Consider the following 16376-nt stretch of genomic DNA (forward strand, 5'->3'; position numbering starts at 1 on the left):
TCAATAAATTATTATTATTATTATTATTATTATTATTATTATTATTAAATAACCGATAAAGCTTTGACTGCGTTGATTATACATTATGTTAAGAATAAACGACAAACGTGTTATGTAAGAGATTAGAAAATGAATTTATGCATGTGAAAGAGTATATATGTGTAGTGCCAGTGCCAAGTATTAAAAGATTATATCACTTTGAAAAAAAAATTTTTCATTTTTTTTTATTGGCTATACCTAAAACATTCCTAGATTCATAATCAAAAACCGATCATCGAAAAAATACTTTAAAATTTAGTTTTGTCTATACGCTCCTACAGCCGCCATTTTGCAACAAATTTTCAATAAAAAATTTCTCTTACTCCTAGAGAGTTGCTTAATCGGTTGGTGTATTGGTTGTTTATGATTATTAGAAAAGAATGCTCAAAAAATTTTTTTTAAGACAGCCTTTTTTTCGGTCTCCAAAGTGATATAACCCCTTAATAAATTATCAACTTTGGCTTTCAATTTTTGTTTTATATTTAAAAAGTAGAGAGAAAACTGTCCATTTATAAATACTATCCAATTTTTTATTAGCAACTTTTTAAAGAAGCGAAAATTTACAATCAAAGTTAATAATTAATCTTAGTCCATTTTCATGAATTTGAGATAATTAAAGAAAATGTTATAACCTCCTTATTTGGCATTTTGATTTTGCTCAAATTAAAGCTTAATTATTCGGAAATTATTTACTGAAAGTTATGTATCAGAAAAATTTGCATTGATGAACAATTTACTATTAACTAGCAAATATCATAGGACATTGCTTATTTTTGTAAGAAATTGATAATTTTGTTATACAAAATGAACCTATTAAATTTCCTATTAGCTCCACTGCTATTTTCTTCATCTTCCTTATCGACATATCCCCCGCTGGAACGACTTCTTTTTGCAAATTTAAATAACACTGTTGGTTCTCTGGTGCTTGAACAAAATTTGCTAATTTTTTTTAAATTATAACTTATTTGGTTTTATTGTTATTTCTTGTTTATATAACGAAAGTTTATTTCTGATGGCAAATTTGCTAAATCTCGATTGGAAATAACTTGTGACAAGGGTTCTTATTGCCAGAACTAGTTTTACCAAACGGTATAACCGCCTTGAATCATGTCGCTTTATACAGGGCGATTCACTTTTTATGACTAGGACTTTAGCCATCGATAGATCTCGTCAAAATAATGTTATTTTGAAGTATACACTTTTTCTTCCAAAGGCTTAACCCTTCTGGAGTATATTTAAAGCAGATATTTTATTAGTGTTAATCAATTTCTACTTATGATGGCTAAAAAATGTCCTTAGTGTATATTTAAAAAATTGTTATACTTGTATAAAGAAGTACACATTTGTTGTGTCTGCTATATCTCACAAAATCTATTCCCCCTCTACCCCAAACTCTTTTTAAAATGGCATGTCTTTCGACCACATCCCGTGGCCTGTGGAAATCTTAGCAGAGCTGTCATCAAATAATCTTCTCCAGTTAAAAAAAAAAAGAAATTTAAAACATCTCACGTAAACACCATACTGCTGGTTGATCAATAAATTGATAATAACGAAACAGTGATGGATCTTGACACAACGAAACCGGAACAAATACCAAGGCCGCCAAATTTCTTCAAGAATGCAGCGTTTCAACGGTTCACAAGTTCACACCCGATATCTTTAAATCGGCGACAAAAAGTTCGCTTCGCTCAAACAGGTTGGATTCGTAATGGGTCGAAATGTCCACCCAAGGCTTGAAACGTACCTATATACCTACAAGTATTTCATACGAGCCAGTGTAGCATTTTCATCTACCAAGGTTGCACGAGATTCCGAGACAGCACAGTTACTGAATGCATTTGTTTTATAGGCGTGAAACAGGCGTAGAAATCATAACTGTTACAGAAATCGTACAGTGTTGAGGCCAATGTTTTGAATACCGGTTGTCTTGATTAACTAATCAGATGGTCAGAGTGTGAATATGTAAAAAAACAGTTGTTTATAAAAAAGTTCAAAAAACATCGGGATCTGACCTTGACATGTGCGGTAAAAGTTCTTTGTTACCCCTGTTGCTTTTACGCTTTTATTGTATTACATTAATTCTAGCTAGCTTTAACTCTGTCGCATATTCAGACGTGTTCAATGATCATCTTGGTACGGTTGTGAAAAATCGTACAGAACAAACTACAATAAATGATCGATGATAGATGACTTGTCAAACTGGAAGATACGGTGTCAAAATTTCTTATTTGTTGGCCTTTGCTAGGAGTAAAATGTTAGTGATATGTGATATTTAGAGATCTAGATGTTTACTAATGGGACCAAGCATCAACTACTTCACATTTAAGTAATCCCACTATCCGCGTTATTGTATAATAACATGTACATATCCGCCTCTGATCTGAAGCTTCTCATCGATCAATTTATTCGATACGTATCTAGCGACATGCCTTGTTGGTGAGTTTCACACTTTGCTTGGTCAAGTGTATGGTACATGTTTTTATGACAATCAGTAGCATTGTGTACAGTAAGCATAGAGCGCCACAGGGCTTGACCACAGATTTAACCTGTTTTCTGTTACTACAACGAGTATTGCTGCTTACTAGCATAATATAGGTTACTACTGTTTATTTATTATCTAAAAAATTTTCAATGTAGGAAAAACTACAATATATAGAAATTTTCGTAGTAAATTTATGAAATTTTGTGATTTTTTTAGTATTTATTTAGCATATTTATATACAGCTTTTTAAATATAATTTGTTGGTAACTTGTGACACAGTACTAAATTTATATACATTTTTAGCATTTTTTACTTGTGATTAATTTTTCGTCAGATGTTCATCCCTTTTGTTAAAAAAAAAACAATTGAGGATTACGTCGCAGGGGTTAGATAGCAACTTTGTTTTTTAAGCAACATCCTGTATATTTTACACATTCTGTTACAGTATTTTTTCAGGATTACATTAAATATAAACTTTAATGTATTAATTTCCAACAACACGGAAAGTATGGCCAAAAAAATGTGGGACAAACAAAGTCAATGTTGAAATATGGCCTCCTGAGACTCAGTTCTGCTTGTTCGTGTGTGCCAAAATTCGTAATCCGTAAAATCCACTAAGCCTCGGAATTTTAGATATTTCATTTTTTTTTTACTTTCGATGTGTTACAATAAAATTTTACTAAAAAAATATTCAGAACGAAAACTAGATAAACGTGTAATAAATGTTCCTATTGTAATGTTCTAGTGCAAGAAATAAACTTTAATAACTCAGATAAGTACCTAAATATTATTTATATTTTGTGTATTGTGTATTTTGATACACAAGAAACGAAAGCTGATTCCCAAAAGATTATACGTCAACAAACATTAATTTTTTAACTAACGATATTGTGGGAGACAACTACCCTGTGAACTACAGTTCCGTCCAAACTTGAATTACATCCGTAATATCTCATGAACAGCTAAGATCATTATTAACTGTTATTAACTTTTTTGTATCTTACAAAAGTTGTTTCACCTATCCATGAACACTGTTTATATTATCTCTTGTTTGCAAAACAACAATCAATTTTTATAAATACATGTATCCACTGCAGATAAAATTATTGTAACTATTTATTCGATATCTTATTGTTAGAATTATGTGTCACTGGTAGAGGAAATATCCCAGTAGCCCCGCTTCTTTTGGTTCATTTACCTTCACGCCTTCACATGTTTGTTCTCTTGTTACAAGGTACTTAGAAGTTGTTACCAATTTTGTCACACTTTATTGTTATCTGCAATAGAGCTCTTTGTGTTAATGTTGATGTTTACGGGTTCATAATTCTGATTAACAACCATCTTTTGTTCTTAGTTGTGCTATGAAGTTTAGTTTACGAGTTTATGTAAATCGTTCTATATTTCTAACACGTATTTCTATCACTTTATACTTTCACACACCGTGATCAAAACAGGCAAAACAGGGATACGGATAAATCTTTCTGTGAAGTATCCTTTAATAATGTTTCTCCGTGAAAGAACTGTTTATCGGAAGGAACATTTACACAATTCTCATATTGCTATATACATGTCATATATTCAAATCAATACTATACAAAATAATTTTAATTAATAATTAATCATTGAATTAAACTAAACTAAGAACTAGAGTACATTTTATTCATTCGAGATAAAGATGCAATATATCTAATGTTATTTTGATCTATTTCAGTGAACCTCCTAACAAAGTATCTAACATCGTTTCGATAGGATTCCTACAGCGAACATTATTTTTATTGGCCTATAAAATCATCGATAGTATTACACATTATAAAACAATTTTATTCATACATTTCGACAAAGACAAGTCACTTTTAAGGTAGGTAACTTTTTGTGCTGGCTTCGAAAGGTTAATAAACGATATGTTTATAGATCATTAGAGAAACAGGATCTACTTCAAAATACTGTATGTTACTTCGACATAAAGAATGGTGAAATATTGTAAATTCTTCTTTTTACGACTGCAAATTAACTGCTTTAATATTTATGGTTTATGGAAGTTTTTTCATTTCAGTTTCCAAAGATATCAGTGAACTTTTGATGAAGTTTATCTTTAATCTGCTGACTGCAAATAAAGAAATATTTGATTGGAGTGTAGGTCCAATATACATACAGTAAACGATATGGAAGATATTTTCGGATATTTCGATATTGAACGCCTCGTATAACTTTTACGACAAAAATTTTATGTGTCTGGCGCCACGGTCTGGCTGGCAATCGCTTATAGAAAGTTTAAAACACCAATACCTACATATCTTGATGCATACCAAAACAAATCCTACCTACATAGATGCATATCTCCGCCAGAAAAATAAGGAAGAGTTATGCGATATTCAAATTGCTAGGTTGACAAATGCTGTGAGGAAAGTTTAGCTCGAAATTGCTGGCTTTTAGGAACGATTATAGAACGATGTACTTATTGCAAAAGGACTTTTTATGAGTGGCTGTTAAAAATAAATGAAAATTTCACTTTTATTTCATGCGCTGTGAACAGCGTGCGAAAATGCAGTCATGTTTACTTGATTTGTCCTCAACGCCGAAACCGACACATTTATTTTTTTTTTTTTCAATAAATATTGAGGTTTTAACAGCAATCAAACATATATCAAGCCATATGTAGCAGTCTGTTATTGTTGTTATTTAAATTTGGCAGCCTATTCTGTAGTTATAAAAATCGCAGTTGCCATAAATTTGCATAATTAATTTCGAGGCAAATTATGCAATTATTTATTTAAAATATCATACAATCTAGAAGCTGGGTCCCGCAAGGACTGTTTCTGGCAAATTTAGAAAGTTTTTCTTACATTGTAATTTAGAACCGTGTATATGAAATCAACGTGATTAAGGTTAGATTACAAGTGACGTTATTAGAAACCTTACGTATCACATTCTTCATTATTTGTAACTAACGTTAATCGGAAATTAGTTTCATAAATTAAAAAATTGTAAAAACTTTTGGTACGCGCAAGGTCTGTGTTTGAGGAAGGTTAAGGGCGACTGCAATTTTACGTAAGAAATATGTTTTGTATTCTCAAATAAAAGAAAATCTATTGTATGCTCTTTTCCTCGAAAATGATACTAACAAAATGGTTAAAATAAACAAATATTGAATTATTAAAGTTCACACTGAAAAAAAAGTTTCATTTAAAATAAATAAAAACTCCGAGATTTATCCAAGTACAACAATCAAGAAGCTTTCTTAACGATAAATTGATAACGAAATAAATGTGACTATGTCAAAAATTTATTATAATAAATTATATTTAAATATTAAAAATCCATATCAAGACATAATCTAATCAGCCAAATGCCTAGGAAATGTTTTGAAAACATAATTCTACTTTTATGTTGGTTCTCCAGCTGATTTCACTTGTTTCCAAAAAGTAAAGATTTCTTGAGAACTGACAATCTAAGAGTTGAAGTAGTAAAGTAAAAAAAAATGTGTAAATGACAAATAAAAGTTAATTTTAATATACAAGGGGTCCCAGAAACAAGTGAGCATTAAATCAAACAACTTTTATTTAACATTATTTTAGAAAATTCACATTTTTGTTCCATATTTTGTATTCATTAAAATGAAGTCTCGTACTTTCCTAATATTCTTTGTTAATCTAAATACTAAGTACCGACATTCCATTTTTTGTGCATTTTTGTTGATCATTACTCAACTTTTATTAACAAAATTGCAATATTTTAAAAAATTATAGAAACTTACAAACCGTGAGGTTTTCGAAACAAAAGTTGCTCTTGATGAGCTAAATGTATGGTTAAAATGTTAACACTTATTTCTGGGACACCTTGTATATCTTAAATAGAGTTGCCTGGGAATTTGAAAAAAGATCTACCGTTTGTCTAGTTGTATTAGTAATGAATATGTTTTTTTTTCTAAACAATAGTGTAAATAAGATAAATTAATGCATAACGAAGAAAAAGCTTGCAGCGTTATTCGCTCATTTTATATCACTTAGTAATCGTTTAAGAAACTCTGTCGCATAATAATGAAGTATGCAGGTACAGTTATCCGATAATTACAATATTTAAATTGTTAATATTAATTTTCTATACGTAGACGAATAAAACCCGATTTCACATTGCTTACGTAAGAAAGTTGATATTTATCATCGTAGCTATAATAAATAATTATGTAAAAAACATCTTCGCCGCGAAGACGTTGCTATGAGGCCGCTGGATCCTAGATACAAGATATTTTTTAAAAATCCACGCGACAGCCACATTCCCACACAAACGAAAGTGAAAACAATGGAATAGCCCGCGGCTAAGTTGCTCAAATACCTACTAGATCCGCGAAACGCTTATTAAGGTTAGATCTAATAAAAAAAAAGAGGACTTACACTAAGTTAAATTTCATTTTTCCAGCAGGGATGATGATCCGTGTGCACTGAGTTCTTTCAATTCACTAGAATCTGCAATCAAGTCAAACCTATATTTATAAATTCTGAGGTGTATTTTCCCTTCACTTACAGTCGGTCGTGTAAGTAGAAAGTCTTCGACATATGAGACCTGCCTGCATCACTTTCGCAATACGTCTGGGTTATTGTTGGTTGTGTATGTGTGTGTGTACCTAGCTTACGACGGATTTTTGAAATTTTTGTATTCTTATCCCAACACTTCGTCTCTACCTTACAATAAAACAATAACCACCTGTTGATTGAATGTCGATGGCAAATCACGGCTCATCGTTCTCCAGGTTTTCTTTCTGTTCTTTATCGAACGTTTTCTAGGCGCACGTCCTGTTATAAATAAATATATATTTTCTAGATAAATAACTTTTACAATATTTATAAGTATTACCACTTTCGTTTTTATTTTAAGCCTTTTATTCAATATTCTTATAGATTGTTACAACACACACATCACTAATTAGCTTTCGTAAACATCTCGTCTTTGAAAAGGCATATAAATGTGTTTTATTTGACGTACAGGGTGTTTCATAAATTTCGTTGCATATACGAAGCACCCCAGGTGTCTAATAGAAAAACGAGGCGAACTAAAAATTGTTAAAATGTTCAATAGCTGTTACCAAACTGCATTTTGGCTGTATTTTTTACATTTTCACTTTTCTGGAGAATACAGTCGGTGAACAATGCATATAAATAAGAAGTTTTTCGACAATAAGAACTTTGGAAAGTTCTCCATGAAAATACCAAAAAATTTGAGCAACTTTAATTATATGAACCGAGGTAGGTATACCTACAAACCTGAAAGTAGGTACTATTTTAAAAATAAAAGTTACTATAACTTTAAAGATAATTTTGAGCTTTGGATCTTTTATTATATTAAGTACCTCTAGTTGAAATAATATTAAAAATAATTTATCTAGTTTCATTTCTAACTGAACATTGTTCTGTTAGCTTTTTAATTTTTTAATATACTTATTGTATTTTTTTCAGTAATTAATTTTATTTTAGTAGGTATATATGTTACTAAATTATTACATTATGCCACTAAGATGTCGGTTAATTTAAAAGATACAAGATCAGTCAAAGAGAAAAAGTCGAGATATATTTCGAACTTATTAACTGATTTGAAGAAAATATGGTTTTGTTTTTTGTGAAAATTACATTTTTTAAATAGGTATCTGAACTACGGCATTATCAATGAAATTTACCTGCGAACTATCAACATTTCCTTTAATTTAATAATTTGATGAGTTGTTTTCAAAATACTCTTTTTAAAAAGAATAATTTGATAATTTGACGAAAACAAAGAGTAAACTATATCATGTGACAGTCATAATAAAAAAAATGCAGTGAAAGAAAAGTCGCATGTCATTATTCTGTTCAGGTAGGCGCTTTTTAAGTTTAAAAATTGAAATAAAATAAAATAGTTTCAAACAAAAATCACGATATGTTCGCTTAATGCGAAAAAATTCTAAAGCACCATGATTCAAAATTAATTTTGGAGTCATTTATTTAAATCACAGAACGCTTTTTTTGTCTCGTGGCTTTCTGCTAGATATTAGTCTGAGAGAGATTTTAAATCTGATTAATATCTATCAACAAACAACAAGCAAAATATACCTAGCTATTTTTAAAAAAGCATCAGTATTGGTTTTAATTAGATGTGTAGAAAAATTTGTACTTCGCTGTGGTGGCCAAATTATCCAACATCTTCTGTTCTCAAAAGTAAAAAAACCGCTTTGTAAAATTTTAATTATACTTACCTAGGTAGATATATACTACTTACATTCCAAGACCATATTCAGCAACATAAAACATAACAGGCTAAATTGCACATTTACCCTGCAATATCCGCCCCATATAGTTAATTGAGTCAATAATTATTTTATGATATTTCAATGTTTGTAATGTTATTAATTAATACTTTAATTATTTTGTTGTCTACCCTTGAACCTCTTGAATTTCTTATGCTTGTTAAATTTTCAATTACAGTTTCCATTTCGATTCATCGCTTCTGCCATCGCCTAGCGAATTACCACTCTTAAAAGTTAAGTACGACAGAATTCTGTAAAAGGAAACAAATGCTTAATAAATATAACTTTAGATGGCGCTGCCTTCCAAAATGTCCAAAATGTAATCTGAGTTGGAATCGAGATTGAAATCAAAATACAATTTGTACCGTAGCTTTCACTATTTTGGAAAATGGATTTTTTATATTTATTTACGTACTTTCTTTTACTACTTGTGTCTGTAGATCTTTTATAAAATAAATGATATTTAGAATTCTAATTACCAAAATCAAAAACTTTGTTCATGCTAGATCACATTCAAGTCTTACAGTACTCGCAAAATAAAATACGATGTTGCGAATTTCCTACATGTGGTATGTAATCTAATTTGTATTTTGTATCAATGCTCTGTAAAAATGCTCTGTTTGCAAATTTTCTGTGCCGTTCATTCAACTTTGGTAACTTGATATTTGCTTATTATCACGTTTAAAACACATCTGTGAAACACATTACACGTATTAGGTAATTTGATTTGACCATTTGGAAATGTTACACTTTGTGAAGGTGAAGCTGGTGAAGGCTTTGGATCTCTAATTTTGAGTAAAATTATTTAAGTTTTAAGAGGGGAAAAAAGATATTTTCTGAAAACAGACCTTGACCCAAGCATAGTCTTTTCAAAAACTACACTATTTTCTGAGAAAATTATATGTGGCCTATATAGATAAGGTATTGAGCTAGGAGTTGACATATTTTTTTATTGCAAAATAATTTGTATTATTGAAGTTATGGATAAATAAAGTATAATAACAAATTGAAATTTTATGTCATAGATCTTTATTATAATTTTACATCTCCTTCGTACAGATTTGAGGAACTGACCTGCAAAATATTAGACTGAATTATGCAGTATTACCAGCAATGTCTAGATTTTTGTGAAATTATTTCTTTGGTAGCCATTTATTTAAATGTCATTAGTAGAGATACGCACCAAAGAGAACAACAAATATGAATGTTTGGAGCTTCTAGTCCAGATGGAGCCAGTATCAAACTTAACCATTAAAATTGTATGGCTTATAGAAAACTGTAAAACATATTTTAATTTTTGACTTCGTTTCGTCGTGACTGAATATATTTCGCAGTCACAAAATGCTCTCATAATTGAAAAATAAAATATATGACGGAACTAAGGAAATACGTCTAGGTCTAGGTTTGTCAAATAGATCATATATCATAGTATGTTACCATATCAGTAAGAAATACTTAAAGTAATAAATAAATAATAAATACAGCCCTACCATACCTAGGTTTGTTTTCTGAATAAGAAATTATCTTGGAAGAGCATAATGAACAGTAAATCAGTAAATAATTGCGCCCGGGCACAAGGCATCTACCTACTTATTGTTTAGATAGAACAGTGTTGCCAGATTGGGGGTTTTCTCCCCAAATTTGGATTTTTTTTCTTTGCTTGGGGGTATTTTTGGGGGTAAACATTGTTTGGGGGGATTTTTGGGGTTGAATTATTTATTTGAATATCTTTTGGAGTAAAATGTATATGGTAAGGTAATATTGGTATTGGTAAGTATATCACATAATTCATAATTATAACCGAGAAGTACTTCAATATACCTACAGTAGTTTAGTATCTTCGAGCATATACTACAGGAGATAGCATGCCATTGCGAAAAGTGTGACTGAGTTTGCAAGAGAGACATACAGTACCTCAGTACATGCTATCTCACTCTAGCACGCACGCTAAAATGTATGAAAGAAAAAATAATGATGTAAATGTTTTAGAAATATTTTCAGAAACTGCAATTTAAGTACGTAATGCAATACATTACATATATTTGTATGATATTTATATTAATTTTAATAAATAAAGATATATTTCGAAAACTTTGGGGGATTTTATTTGAAAAATGTCAGTTTCTGGGGGAATTTACTCCTGTGGTTGGGGGAATTGTAAAAATCAATCTGGCAACTCTGAGATAGAACATCTAAAATGTAGGGCCAATAGGCTCGAGTTTTATGAAGTATGGCAAGCCTATTATAAAATCTACGCCTACAGCAAAATGGCCCAAACCCGACAAAGAATTACATTCAAATTCAAATATCCACCTACACTTGGCACTTGGCAGTCCTAATTTATTCCTTTTGTCTAGATCCCGGGCAGCCGGCAGACAGTAAAGTTTCAAGTTATTGGGTTGGTCACACTCCTATATTTATTTACATAAAACATTAAACAGGTTGTCGTAAGTCGTAAAGTTAACCTTTCTTGTAGATCTGGTTCTGTTGTTACATTTGGTCATAAAAAATGTGTTTACTGTTTTAAACAATAGAACATACTTTCAGTTCAGTGTCCGGCACGGCGCGACGACGAGGAATAATCAGTTGCTCTGAAAATGTGCAGTAGTAATGTTCAAGATAAGGACTAATGTTTTGTTAAATATTTGTATCTTAATAGGGCTGTGTCTTCTGTTTTATTACGCGTTTTTAACGCACAACAGTATTAATCAAAGATTGAAGAAGAATGCAAGAAAGGATATCAAGCATGTTAAATTCATATCGACTGCCTTGAAAAAGCAAAAGGAATACAATATTTGGTTGATATTCACAAAGGTAACCAATATATCTACTCTGCGCTTTAAATTCCGTGATTTGATACATAATTTATTAAATGTTACTTCTGTGCCTTTAAAATTTAATATTATTGTGGATAAAGTGTCTCAACGGATAGCAGAAAGTCAGATATCCGATGTTGTATTCTACATGAATAAGTCATTGGTTTATTCTTTTTATGACATCGAAGAGTGTGCTAAGAAAATACAGGATATCGTACAAGTTATGACACCATATTTTAGCTCTAAACCTGGTAATTCTTTCATTAGAGTTCTATACTTCATATTATTAATTGTTCGATTTATTCTAGGTACTTATTACAGTGATGCCTTGTTCTATATTTCCTTAGGCCTGTATAGAATTGCTCCACATAATCAAGACATAGCAATACTACTAGATTGTGATTTATATTTTAAGAAAGATGTGGCACTATTATTTAATGAGTTTGATAAGTAAGTATTCTTCTATGAGCTTATAATATACCTTGTAAGTACTTGAAGATACAAATTTCTCAGAAAAACTCTAAGTAGGTAGTAGATGTAATTATATAATTGACAAATCCTACACAAAGTGGGTTGTTGCAAAATAGTCATTACTCAAATTTAGCCAATTTAGCTAATTTGAAAATATGTTTGTATGGTTATAAAATACATTAATCATTTAAAAATATAGGCTTCAATCTTCAATGTTTAAAACTAATTTTGGTATCTTGAGTGAAAATTGATACCTTATTTCATTATTGACATTGACAGTTATCAGTAATAAATAAGGGGCTTTTAATTTTCACTTCTGTTGCATAATTTATGTTTATTGATATCCATGATAAATAGCAAGTAGCAAGTGACAATAAATCAACTAATAAATTATCTGTAATCACTCGTAACCATACCTAATTTATGAGTAAAAAAATATGCCAATAAAAATTATATTGGAACAGGAATTGTAGTAACTTGCATTTATTTATTAATGATACCATGGCAGGGGATACAAAAGGGTCATGAAATTGAATAACTATACAGGGATGGCCAGAAGTACGGAATAAAATTCATATCTTTTGAACGAGTTACTTTTTTTTAAAATGCCGAAACACGTTAACTGATTTTGATTTTTTCCCATCTTTCGGTTATATAATACTTAATTTTTCTTCAACCCCCTAACCCCCAGCTAACCCCTACTTTTTTTTTAAATGGAAACAAGGCATGAGGGGGCTCGTTGAAAAGCTTATAGAAAACCGAATCCAGCCATACTAAATAAACAAGTTTTATTTTTTCAATAGCAAGGTTTTTCGGGTTGTATAAAACACCTACTTAACAAGTGAAATAAAATTTAATTATCTTCAGTGTTGTCCTCCATGAATTTGCACAGAATAAAATAAAGATTTTGAAACTGTACCTATCACTGCTAACGCAAAAAAGATATATTTTTTATGTTGCGTTTTTTTGGCACCACTTACTTGCCAGGCTTTCTGGTTAATTTTTCGCTTTAGTTGTAAATTGGAGTTCGAAACGTTACTGTTTTGTGTCAAAATCACGTTATTTACTGAATTGCAATGGTTTTGTCGGAAAGGCAACACATCCAAATCTTGATATTGCTTGGATGTGGAGACAAAATAAGAAGTCAGGTCGAAGTGCGTGATTTATTTAATGCGAAATATACCGAAAACCAAATCTCGCAAGGGTCAGTTAGTAAAATATTTCACAAATTTGAGGAACACGGTACAGTACAGACTTTGCCCAAAACTGGACGGGCACGTGCTTTGAATGAAGAAAAGAAATTAGACATTGCATTAAAACTTGTTGAAAATCCTCATACTTCAACTGGTTCATTGGCCCGCAATGACGATTATGATAGGCGAGTACAATTTTGTGAGGAAATGATGAGACGGTGTAACGACATTAATGGTTTTCAACGAGACGTACTTTTTTCGGATGAAGCTACATTTTATTTAAATGGAGTGGTTAACAGGCACAACTATCGCTTTTGGTCCCAGGAAAATCCACACTGGACATGCAAATCGCATACGCAGCATCCACAAAAAGTTAATGTATGGGCATGTATCATCAACAACAGAATCTTGGGCCCATTCTTTTTTGAAGAAAATGTGCTCTAGCTGTGATTTTCCCTCATGAAATTGATCCAGATATACCGAATGAAAGAATTTGGTTCCAATAAGATGGCGCTCCCCCACATTTTGGTATTGATGTTCGAAGATACTTAGATGAAATGTTTCCAAATCGCTGGATTGGTAGACGGGGTACAGTTGAATGGCCGCCAAGATCCCCCGACTTAACATCCCTGGATTATTTTTTTTGGGGATATTTGAAAGAAATAGTCTACCAGGACAGACCGGATAATATTGAGAATTTAAAGAACAAGATTAGGGCGGTGATTCATAATTTACCAGCTGAAGTCATTCAGAATGCTGTAGACAGCTTTTACTATCGTCTTGGAGAATGCCAAATAGTGAATGGAGGACATTTTCAGCATTTGCGACATTGAGTTTATTTTTGTAAATTATCTAGTTGTTTCAATTTCTAAATGAAAAAAAACTTTGTTATTGAAAAAATAAAACTTGTTTATTTGGTATGGCTGGATTCGGTTTTCTATAAGCTTTTTAACGAGCCTCCTCATGCCTTATGTTTCCATTTGAAAAAAAAAGTAGGGGTAGCTGGGGGTGGTTAGGGGGTTGAAGAAAACTTAATTATTATATAACCGAAAGATGGGAAAAATTCAAAATCAGTTAACGTGTTCCGGCGTTTTAAAAAAAATTTACTCATTCAAAAGATATGAATTTTATTCCGTACTTCTGGCCATCCCTGTATATTTTTTATACAATAGGTTATTTGTTAGGTAATTAGTTACTATGATTTGATTAATATAAAAGGAACAAATCAAATATAAAATTGTATATAGAAACAGATAGCAAAACTCGAAGTCAATCCCTTAATAGTTATGAGAGGCGTAAAAGGTCTATTCATTAGATTGAACATTTGCAGCTTCAATCAAAAGCTTAACATGGTCTCTAACTTCACACGCCTATTTAAAAATATCTCTAATTCCTAAGATATACTTCGTAGATTTCTTTTACTAAAAGAATTTGAAATCCTGTAGCTTTGACGTATCGGTACTATTGAGGCATTTTTAAATTGTTTTTTAGGTTCAAACCAACCGCTTTATTTGGCTTAGCTCCCGAGCTAACCCCGGTGTACCGTCACGTCCTGCACATGTATAAAGCAAAGCACAACACAACCTTCGGCGAGTACTACCACCAACAAAACATATCCAATGCAACCCATCCACGGGGTTTCCAGGGCTACAACTCTGGAGTGGTCTTACTGAATCTCAAAGCACAAAGGAACTCCACCGAGTTTCCCAAAGTTATAACTAATACGACAGTAAAGCAGATGACCTCCAAATATAGATTCAGAGGCCATTTGGGTGACCAAGACTTTTATACCCTGCTAGGGTACGAATACCCCCACTTAATCCAAACCTTAAATTGTGGGTTCAACAGACAACTCTGTACTTGGTGGCGGGATCACGGGTACAGAAATATCTTCGACTATTACGCCAAATGTGATCACGATACTGTTGTCTTGCATGGTAACTGCAATACTAGGATACCTAAGTAAACGAGAACCAATGTACTTTTATGGCATTAGCCGCCAATGTGATATAATATGATGATTGAATTACAAAATCGTTAGCTCTTAAGAGTTATTGCCTACGAATTTTTTAGGTAGATTTAGGGGGTGCACTAAAATGCTTGGCTGGACTTTAATAGCAGGTTTCACTTCAACTAAAAAATTTCCTATAAACCTGTGTCGGCATAAGCTTCGAGATACAAAGGGTTTAAGTTTAAAAAAGTCAACATCATACGAGGTTTGATCAAAAAGTAACGGGAATTGTTAATTTTCTTAGACAGTATTTTATTAATCTTTGATTTTTATCCCATCCCCTTCAAAGTAGTCCTCGTGTGATATTATACACATAACATAGGTTTTAGTTTGAAAGACACTGGTGGAACACCTCTTTAGGTATTGTCTTGGGTACGGTTTGCTATTTTGCCTTTATCTCATCCTTTTGAGATTGGCAAATAGGAAAAAGTCATGTGGGTCATGTTCGGGGAATAGGATGGTTGAAGCATCACAATGGTGTTGGATAAGTAGAGCAGTATGCGCTGGTGCGGTGCCATCGAGCAAAATCCAAGAGTTGTCTCTCATGTTCTTGTCGTTTTCTCCTGATTGACTTACCCAAATTGCGCAAAACTTGTAGTTAGTATTCCTTGTTAACTGTACGATCCGGTACAGTAGTTTTATTGGCTTTCCTGAAAACATTTGTTAACTTATGGGTCATAGCTATGACATAGTATTGTCGCCAAAGCCCTTTTTTAACATTTTGAACACTTCTCTGTACTTAATTCCGATTTTATCGCAAAATATCAGACAATCTTTCTGATCCAAAATTGCGCCACACAAAAAATCGCTAAAAACACGAGTAAGTGGCTCGCTAAACACAAACTAAGTGTGGCAGCTGCCTCAAAATTGACAATTACATCATTGACAGTGCTGCCAATACATAAAAAAGAATCAACTAAATAGAGAAGATACAACACACGCAATTTGAAAATTTCTGTTACTTTTTGATCAAACCTCGTACAAGTTTGTTTACTTATCTAATTCCAGGGCTGTCATACTAATTTCTGCTCCCAATCTTTTTTTCCAAGCCATTTCAAATTTGAGTCGCTATTATAACAGAGTTAGTACT

At 31.8% G+C, this 16376-nt stretch overlaps 2 protein-coding genes across 2 annotated transcripts in view; one reads left to right on the top strand and one right to left on the bottom strand.

Moving 5' to 3' along the window:
- The window catches only part of LOC108917057, a 44071-nt gene extending 37087 nt beyond the window's left edge, over positions 1-6984 (bottom strand). Inside the window, exon 1 of the mRNA XM_018723487.1 lies at positions 6913-6984. Coding sequence (XP_018579003.1) covers positions 6913-6929 — 17 coding nt within the window. The 5' untranslated portion in view covers positions 6930-6984. The remainder of the gene's footprint in view (positions 1-6912) is intronic.
- A 4282-nt stretch (positions 6985-11266) lies between these two features.
- On the top strand, positions 11267-16311 carry LOC108917065 (xyloside xylosyltransferase 1). Its single transcript, XM_018723494.1, has 3 exons — positions 11267-11862; positions 11920-12061; positions 14767-16311. Exons 1-3 carry the CDS (start codon positions 11406-11408, stop codon positions 15239-15241), a joined length of 1074 nt encoding a protein of 357 aa, XP_018579010.1. The 5' UTR covers positions 11267-11405; the 3' UTR covers positions 15242-16311.
- The last annotated feature ends 65 nt before the right edge of the window (positions 16312-16376 follow it).

Source organism: Anoplophora glabripennis, unplaced genomic scaffold (assembly GCF_000390285.2).
Source record: "Anoplophora glabripennis isolate ALB-LARVAE unplaced genomic scaffold, Agla_2.0 scaffold69, whole genome shotgun sequence".
NCBI classification, from domain to species: domain Eukaryota; kingdom Metazoa; phylum Arthropoda; class Insecta; order Coleoptera; family Cerambycidae; genus Anoplophora; species Anoplophora glabripennis.

Excerpts from the sequence above, each read along its gene's own strand:
- LOC108917065 (XM_018723494.1), top strand. The coding sequence starts at position 11,406 with ATGTTCAAGATAAGGACTAATGTTTTGTTAAATATTTGTATCTTAATA. Across the intron at positions 11,863-11,919 it reads ATATTTTAGCTCTAAACCTG|GTACTTATTACAGTGATGCC; the intron begins GTAATTCTTTCA and ends GATTTATTCTAG. Across the intron at positions 12,062-14,766 it reads TTATTTAATGAGTTTGATAA|GTTCAAACCAACCGCTTTAT; the intron begins GTAAGTATTCTT and ends ATTGTTTTTTAG.